Source organism: Nematolebias whitei, chromosome 14 (assembly GCF_014905685.2).
Source record: "Nematolebias whitei isolate Nwh7 chromosome 14, NemWhi1, whole genome shotgun sequence".
Lineage (NCBI taxonomy): Eukaryota > Metazoa > Chordata > Actinopteri > Cyprinodontiformes > Rivulidae > Nematolebias > Nematolebias whitei.
In genome coordinates, this window is record NC_056511.1 from 45,868,980 (window position 1) to 45,878,345 (window position 9,366).

General features: G+C 43.4%; 1 protein-coding gene across 1 annotated transcript in view; it reads left to right on the forward strand.

The window, feature by feature from the left end:
- The window catches only part of hlcs (holocarboxylase synthetase (biotin-(proprionyl-CoA-carboxylase (ATP-hydrolysing)) ligase)), a gene marked incomplete in the record, with an annotated part of 49,493 nt that overhangs the window by 38,052 nt on the left and 2,075 nt on the right, over nucleotides 1–9,366 (forward strand). The window contains 2 exon segments of the mRNA XM_037687732.1: nucleotides 5,704–5,771; nucleotides 5,865–6,025. Of these exon segments, the coding sequence (XP_037543660.1) occupies nucleotides 5,704–5,771; nucleotides 5,865–6,025 (229 nt within the window).

Genomic DNA, 9,366 nt, shown 5'->3' on the forward strand with positions numbered 1-9,366 from the left:
AGGACCATCAGCCTAACAATGGATCATTAGCACCTGATGGCTGTTTACTGTTCACAGAGGGCTGAGTGATACTAGCAATCACAGCATTGTAAGAGGGGGACAGTTGAACCCGGAGGCCTCCACCCCTGTTTAATGATGGACGATTTCTTTTCACAAAGATGGCCTCCTTTACTCCTCTCTCAAACCATCGTTCCTCTCTGTCCAGGATGTGAACATCTTCATCCCTGAAAGAGTGACCTCTGACCTGGAGATGAGTGTAGACCTCAGAGTCCTGGCCTGATGATGTTGATCTTCTGTGCTGGTCCATCCTTTTGGCCAGTGGCTGTTTTGTTTCCCCGATGTAAGACTGATCACCCTCCTGACACTGAACAACATACATGATGGGAGTCAAACTGCAGTTTGACTCCCATCACCCTTTGGAGCACAAGTAAGTAAAGACAGTAGCAGAGTGAAAAGTGTGGTCAGTTTGTCCTCCAGCAGTCTAAGTCTATAGCAGGATAACTAAGGGACAGCTCAAGAAACCCAAGCTGACCCTAACTATAGGATTTATCAAAAAGGAATGTCTTAAGCCTAGTTTTAAAACTGGATAATGTGTCAGCCTCTTTGTAGATGTTCACGCAACTGACCTGCAACTGTTTTCTCTAGAATTTTTGAGTTGAAAGTTAGATTAGATATAGGTCTATAGTTGGCCAGAATTTCTGAATCAAGGTCAGACTTCTTAAGTAAAGGTTTAATTACAGCAACCTTAAAGCTCTGTGGTACATAACCATTAAAGACATGATGGGATCTAGCAGGCATGTAAGAGGGCCAAGGCCACATATGCAAAGAGGATCGAGGGTCAATTCATCTCACAAGACCCTCGGAGCATGTGGAGGGGCATTAAGTGCATAACAGATTATAAAGGAAGGAGTGAACAATGTCCCAAAGACCCATCTCTGCCTGATGCCCTCAACAAGTTCTATGCACGCTTTGAAGACCCGAACAGACCACCCAGCACCAGACTCACCTCGCCACCGGATGAAGAGCATCTCAGCGTGACCTCAGCAGAAGTAAGGAGTACCTTCAGGAGGATTAATCCGCACAAAGCAACTGGCCCAGACAACATCCCCGGAAAAGTGTTGAAGGAATGTGCTGATCAGCTCTGTGAGGTGCTGGCAGACATCTTTAACACCTCACTTACCCTGGAGACAGTTCCCACCTGCCTGAAGACTGCCACCATCATCCCAGTCCCAAAAAGCTCTACAGTGACTGGTCTGAATGACTATCGGCCAGTGGCCCTCACCCCGATAGTCGCTAAATGCTTCGAAAAACTGATCATGACTCACATCAAAACAACCATCAACATCAACGAGGACCCTCATCAGTACGCATACCGTGAGAACCGATCAACAGAGGATGCAATCTCCTCTGTGGTCCACACTGCACTCAACCACCTGGAGCAGAAAAACTCTTACGTCCGTATGCTCTTTGTGGACTTCACATCCGCCTTCAACACCATGATCCCCCAAACCCTGATGGACAAACTATCCACACTAGGACTAAGCCCCTCCATTTGCAACTGGGTACTAGACTTTTTAACAAACAGACCACAGTTAGTGAGGATCCACAACCTCTCCTCCTCCACCATAACCCTCAGCACTGGCTCTCCTCAGGGATGTGTGTTGAGCCCCCTCCTGTTTACTCTGCTCACATATGATTGTGCAGCTACCCATCCAGGCTGTCACATTGTAAAGTTTGCAGATGATACAGCGGTGGTGGGATGCATCACAAACAATGATGAGTCCAGCTACAGGCAGGAGGTGGAACACCTGGAGAGCTGGTGCAGAGAGAATAACCTTCACATCAATGTGAAGAAGACAAAGGAGATGATTGTGGACTTCAGAAGGAACAAAAACACCTACACCCCCCTGAACATAAGAGGATCTGCGGTGGAAGTGGTCTCCAGCTACAAGTACTTGGGTGTACACATGAATGACAACCTCAGCTGGAGCAACAACACCACCAGCCTGATCAAGAAAGCTCATCAGAGACTCTACTTCCTCAGACGGCTGAGGCGAGCTGGTCTGGGAAGCTCAGTCCTCACCTCCTTCTACAGGTGTGCAGTGGAGAGCATCCTGTGCTCGAGCATCAATGTGTGGCATGGAGGCTGCACAGCTGCAGAAAGAAAAGCTTTGCAGAGAGTGGTGAAGGCTGCACAGAAATCTGTTGGAGTCAGTCTCCCCACCATCACAGACATCTACACCTCCAGATGCAGGAAGAGGGCCACCTGCATCATGAAGGACCCCACCCACCCAGCACACACACTTTTTGCCCCACTCCCCTCAGGAAGGAGGTTAAGGAGCATTAAGTGTAGAACCACTAGACTGAGGAACAGCTTCTACCCTGAGGCTGTTAGACTCATGAATCTCTAACTAGAATAATCACTGTGAAAAACCATATCATGTTGCTGCTGATCTGTTTCATGTTGCTGCTGATCTGTTTCAATGTTGATGTGTTCATGCGTGCACATCTGCTCACAGACTCATGTTCATGTTTGTGCTGATGTTCAATGTTTTTATGTTATGAGTGCTTAGTGTATATTTAGTTGATGTTTTTCTTAGTTCATATCTTAGATGTTATTACTGTTTTTCTTATACATTTTATTGTTGGATGTAACTGGGACCTTGTGTACATAATTTCGCTCCACCACATGTACCACATGAGGTGCGAATGACAATAAAGAAACTCTGACTCTGACTCTGACTCTGATGTTGGTTGTTGAGAAATGTAAAGGCTTTCTCGGCTGTGTCAAAAAAGCGGGTCCGGCTGGACCTTCAGGCGTGCGGGATAGATGAGGTAGCAGGGGATGTTTCTTGCTTTGATTGTTTGCAGCGCCGGGATGAGTTATTTAGCTGCATTTCGCTAATTCCGGACTCGTATCAGGAAATAAGTTGATTTTCATATTGTCAAAGCAGATATTTCCTCTCTTTTTGGCCAAAGCCAAAATTTTCTCTCGATCTTGAAATCGAAGCAGACAAATCAAAACGGGTCTGGGGGTGATACAAGGAGGTTCACCTGGTCTGGGCTCCATAGTCACGGTCCTGTGTGCGCGTTCAATTTCCACCTCCTGCTGCTGAGCCTCCAGCTTCCAGCATCTCCAGTATCCAGCTTGTGAAGAATTTCACGGGATCAGAGCCCTCAGAGCCTTCCTTTAGTCCCACCACTCGTATATTATTCCTTTTGCTATGATTTTCAAGATGGTTGATTTTTCTTTTAAGGAATCTGTTATCACTTTAAGCTGCTTTGTTTGGTGTTTCAGATCACTTACTGCGTCCTCAGTGTCTCTGATTGGATTTTCAGCCTCCGTTACCCTCGTCAGCAGTTTATCCAACGTAGCCTTCACGCTACTGATGGAAGTTTGGAGCTGTTCTGAGTTCGAGTCAATTTTCTCTGAAAGAGTTTTATTTAACTCACAAATTTCCCTGAGTACACTTGAAAGTACTCCCAGGAACTGAACATCTTCTGCTTCATACAGAGTTGAGTTCAGTGACTGCTGTCATGTTTCTTTTCGGCTAGAGGCTACAATTTTGATGTCTTTCTCATCTTTCTTTCGGTCTTTGTTTGGAAGTTGTGTCAAATTCTAGCCAAAGTTTTTGCTCAAAGGCTGGCAATGGAGGAGGTGGCATGACAAAGAGACCATCTTAACACCAACATAACTGGTTTGTTTCACTTTGGAGTAAGCTGTTGGGGGAAGAATCAGCTTTGTTGTGTGTTTCCTTGACTGATGAAGCCTTCCGGATCGAAGGTGAAACGTTTCAGCACAAAAAAAGAAACTGTCCAGATGACCTGACTCAAAACTGTTGTATTGTACACCTGGATTATTGAGCATGGACTTTGTTGTTCTTGCTCAAAGGTTGGAAAAGACCCTTCTTTTTATTATAACAAAAGACCATACTGGATTCATTAAAGGCTGGCAGTGCTTTTTTAATATCAAGTGTCCCGAACAGACCACCCAGCACCAGACTCACCTCACCACCGGAGGAAGAGCTTCTCAGTGTGACCTCAGCCGAAGTAAGGAGTACCTTCATGAGGATTTGCCCTCACAAAGCAACTGGCCCAGACAACATTCCCAGGAAGGTGCTGAAAGAATGTGCCGATCAGCTCTGCGAGGTGCTGGCCGACATCTTTAACTCCTCACTTACCCTGGCAACAGTTCCCACCTGCCTGAAGACTGCCACCATCATCCCAGTCCCAAAGAGCTTTATAGTGACTGGTCTGAATGACTATCTGCCAGTGGCCCTCACCCCGATAGTCGCTAATGCTTCGAAAACTGGTCATGACCTACATCAAAACAACCATCAACATCAACGAGGACCCTCACCAACCTCACTTACCAGTAATTATAAAAATAATCATTGTGAAAAATCACATCGTGTGGCTGCTGATCTGTTTCATGTTGCTGCTGATCTGTTTCATGTTGCTGCTGATCTGTTTCATGTTGATGTGTTCATTCGTGCTCATCTGCTCACACAGACTCATGTTCGTGCTGCTGTTTGGCATATTGTTTTTATGCATTAGTGCTTATTGTATTTTTAGTTTGTTTTTCTTAGTTCATATCTTAAATCTTATTACTGTTTTTCTTTTACATTTTATTGTGGGATGGAACTGGGACCCAGTGTACATAATTTCATAACAACAGTAAATAAAAAAAAACCTCTTGACTCTGACTCTTTGGCATTATTTATTCTCCTTCTGATACTGTCCCTGAGTGTGTCGTCTCCCTTGACGTGGAGAAAGCATTTGATCCTGTTGAATGGGACTACTTGTTCAATGTTCTTGACAAATATGGTTTTGGCCCTAATTTCATTACATGGGTGCAATTAATTTATTTACATCCCACTGCAACCATTTGTACCAACTTTCAGATATCTAAACCATTCAGTGCACATCGAAGAAATCACCAGGGATGCCCACTGAGCCCTCTTTGACCTGGCAATTGAACCTCTTGCCACTGCTTTATGGTCCTGTGACACAATTTCAGGAAGCTGGTGAAGATTCTCAGTTTTAGTCATTTCTACAATCTCCTTAGATGTTTCCTCTGCTTGATGCCAATGATTTGACCCTGCTCAAACAGACTGACATCTTTTCCACGATCACGCCATGAGTCTTTAGACATGGTTGTTTAAGAAATGAGAAGCAACTCATTGCACCAAGATAATCGCCCTTGCAGTAATTATCCAACAGGAGGCTCAAACCTATTTGCTTACTTAAATCCAAGTGGTGACTTTTTCTTTTTGGCCAGGCAGTGTAGCTTTCTGTACTTATTTCTCTGTCAGTTAACAAAAAGCAAAAGAAATTAATTTTTTTAAAATAAAGATACTGTGGCTGAGTGGTTAGAGCGGTCGTCCTCCAATGCAAAAGTTGGGGGTTTGCATCCACCAACAGTCACATGCCAAAGTGTCCCTGGGCAAGACACTGAACCCCTCATAGCCTCTGATGTGTGTCCCATCAGTGTATGAATGTGATAAAGCTCTGATTAGTCTCTTTAGAATGATTTGTTCAATTAGCTTTGTAGAGATCTAGTATAGAGCTGTATGAATGGGTAAATGAGACACAGATTGTTGTGTAAAGAGCTTTGAGTATCTTGATCAGATAGAAAGGTGATGTATAAGTACAGTCCATTTACCATTGACCTTCTTTTTTCTTTATCCATTTCTTCTGCAGGCTGGTCTTGAAGTTACCAAACGATGTGGGTTTAATAGCAATATCTGCTCGACAAACTAAGGGAAGAGGTTAGTGCTTGACCAGAGTCCATATCTGCACATTAATTTTCATTTATAGAAGATGCTTATATCTGTCTTACATTTGTTTTCTTGCTGATTCAGGCCGGGGCAGGAACAGCTGGCTCAGCCCACCAGGTTGTGCCATGTTCACCATTAGTGTCCAGGTCAAACTGAGCTCCAGACTTGGACAGAGAATTCCTTTCCTGCAGCATCTGGCTGCTTTAGCCATTGTGGAAGCTGTACGCACACTTCCTGGATACCAGGTATGCTCTGTAGACCTGAAATTAGCCTCTGCTAGTCTGTGCACTAGGTGTTGCCCTGAATAGGCCTGTTCACCAGTTACTGGCCAGGATTATCATGTACACATTTATTGGCTTGTATACTAGGTAATAACTAGTATTAACTTGTGCACTAGGCATTAACCTATACAACATGACCGGCGGTCAGTATAATTATTTGCTAAATTAATTGAATTAACCTATTTTTTTATTGTCTCTTAATGGTTTTAGACTGTGTTAAAATTGTGAATGCATGTAAAATATCTTACATAGCATGGGACTTTTTGTTTTCTTTTCAATATGTTTTAGTTATTTATGGATGGGTGCCATTGACATGTATAAAAATACTAGTCCCCCCCCCCCCCCCTTTTCTCATTGCTGGGAAATGATGCCAGCAGAACCAAGTTTATGGCAGGTGGTACGTAGTATTTTTGGGACTAATGTCTGCGCACCAGGGGGGCGAGGCTTTAAGTTCAACCCAACATTTTTCAGTCAGATCATCTGGACAGTTTCTTTTTTTGTCCTGAAACATTTTGCCTTCCATCCAGAAGGCTTCATCAGTCAAGGAAGCACAAAACAAAACTGATTCTTCCCCCAACATCTTACTCCAAAGTGGAACAAACCAGTGCTGCTTGTGATAAGATGGTCTCTTTGGTACGCCCCTCCTCCATTGCCGGCCCTCTTCCTTGTTGACAGTCTTGTCAAACTGGTTGAAAACAACAAAGTCCATGCTCAATAATCCAGGTATAAAAGATGACCTGACTGAAAAATGTTGGATTTTATACCTGGATTATTGAGCATGGACTTTGTTGTTTTCAACCAGTTTGACATGACTGTCAACAAGGAAGACGATGTTGGACTTTACTCCGTGATCATCAGTAGCTAATTTACAGCAGGTAAATCAAATGTTCTTAATAATGTTAGCTTGTGTTTACTTATGTTACAAAACAACAGAGTTTTTATTTTTCCTGAAAGAAGAAGAAGCTGTCTCCCACAGCCGGGCTGGTTCTGAACGAGGCTCGGCCCAGGTGCAGGAGGACGTCGAAGAGAGATGTTGGATGAACTATTTATTTAAACTTCCCCTCAGTTCTTATATTCAGTACATTAAATGTTTTAATCTGCATTAATCCAAGCAGTGACAGCCTGAACGAGCCAGATGAACAACGTGGGACATCCAGGATGAAAACAAGAGTCCAGTTCATTAACGCAGTTTACAGTTAACTTGTTTTAATAGTGTGTTCAGTTTAATTATCAGTGTTTGTGTGACAAACAGTTTGTGGTGTTGAATAAATAAAAATTAAACCTGATGTCTTCATTTTCAACTTTAATAACACGCAATATGTTTAGCATCATTTTAATCACATAATCTGAATTACATAATGTCCAGATAGATTATTTAGCTCAGAGAGCTTCATTATATTTCTCAAACTTAAGATAAATACTGTTTATTATTGCTAAACTTATTATTTAGCACATTTGGATGTTATAGTGCAGCGTGACGTGTGCACGTGCCTCGTTCTATAAACAGCAACATTAGAACTGGATCAGACTGTGTCTCTTCCAACACAGATGTCGGTCACAGCACCAGAATCTGACGTAGATTAACTATGAGATTAAAAATATATTCCATCAGTCGTAGTTCTGAAAGCAGTGTATCCGCCGCCACGTTGATAGAAATATAGCGTCTGTCCGCGCGTGCGTGTGCATGTGGTTTAACACAAAGCCTCAGCGGGAGATGTTACATCATCAGAGAAAAACCTCCACTCTGGAAGGTGGGTTCAGAAACCTCCAGGTTCAAAGAGGGGGGCACTGGTGTCATGTAAATGATCAGCAGAACCTCAGAGAAATCTGCAGATTCACTCAAAATACACTCCGTGTAAACGGCCCCTTGGTGAACCCTCCACATTTTGGAATGGGTTTTGTTTCACCATCCTCTCCAGGGTGCAGTTATCCCTGTTGCTTGTACACTTTTTTTCTACCACATCTTTTCCTTCCCTTCGCCTCTCTAATAATGTGCTTGGACACAGAGCTCTATGAACAGCCAGCCTCTTTAGCAATGACCTTCTGTGTCTTGCCCTTCTTGTGCAGGTGTCAGTGGTCGTCTTTTGGACAACTGTCCAGTCAGCAGTCTTCTCCATGATTGTGTAGCTACAGAACTAGACTGAGACCATTTAAAGGCCTTTGCAGGTGTTTTGAGTTAATTAATGATCAGCGTGCAGCACCAGGTGTCTTCAGTATTGAACCTTTTCATAATCTAATTTTCTGAGATACTGAATTTGGGGTTTTCATCAGTTGTCAGTTATAATCATCAACATTAAAAGAAATAAACATTTAAAATATATCAGTCTGTGTGTAATGAATGAATATAATATACAAGTTTCACTTTTTGAATGGAATTACTGAAATAAATCAACTTTTTCATGATATTCTAATTTTGTGACCAGCACCTGTATATATATGGTATGTATTGTTAATGTGGATGCACACACCCCCACCACCCCCACCACCACCACCACCTAGAGGCATGGTATGGATAGTTCAGTAGTTTTGTTGTGAATATTACCTGCTGGTGGCGCAGAGGTTAGAGAAGGTGGGCCTGTGATCGGAAGGTCACCTCTTCTAGCCCTTGACTGACAACATCCAAATGTGGGTGGGAAAGGTGAAACCCCCATACCTGCCTCCACCCTCATTTGCCCCACAAGGCCCTTAACCCCCACCATCTGCTAGATGGCAGCTCTCTGCTCCACACCAAGGGCTGTGGCAGCTCGATGGTCTGTGTTTGCGTTGGGGAGGGCATCCCGCGTAAAAACAATTGACGTCTTTGTGCGAGTTAGTTCAATGTAACAACCCCAGAGAACGGGAGCAGCCGAAAGAAGAAAAAATAGCTGTGTGGCATCGTGTAGGCCAGTGAAAATTGTTACGTCTGTGTGATTAACTGTTCCTCACTTTAATGTTCTCAGCTTGTTTTAAGCGTAGTTCAGCCTAATGATTTCCAGAGTGTCTCACCAACTGCACGCATGGCCTCAGGTCAAAGCTTGCATTAACCACTCCTAACGTCGTCCTGATGCACGCTCAATAATCCAAGTAGATACATCTAAAAAAGGTCAAGTCAGGTGAGGTCCTCTGGACGGATTCTTCTTTGTGGAAACGTTTCAGCTTTTTTCCAAAAGACTTATTCAGTCTGAGGAGCTGCAACAAACTCAGTTTTGTAATTAGCACCTTCTCAGAGTGGATCAACCAGTTTGTGGTGACATCCAGAACCAGCTGTTCACATGATGGAGGACCATCAGCCTAACAATGGATCATTAGCACCTGATGGCTGTTTA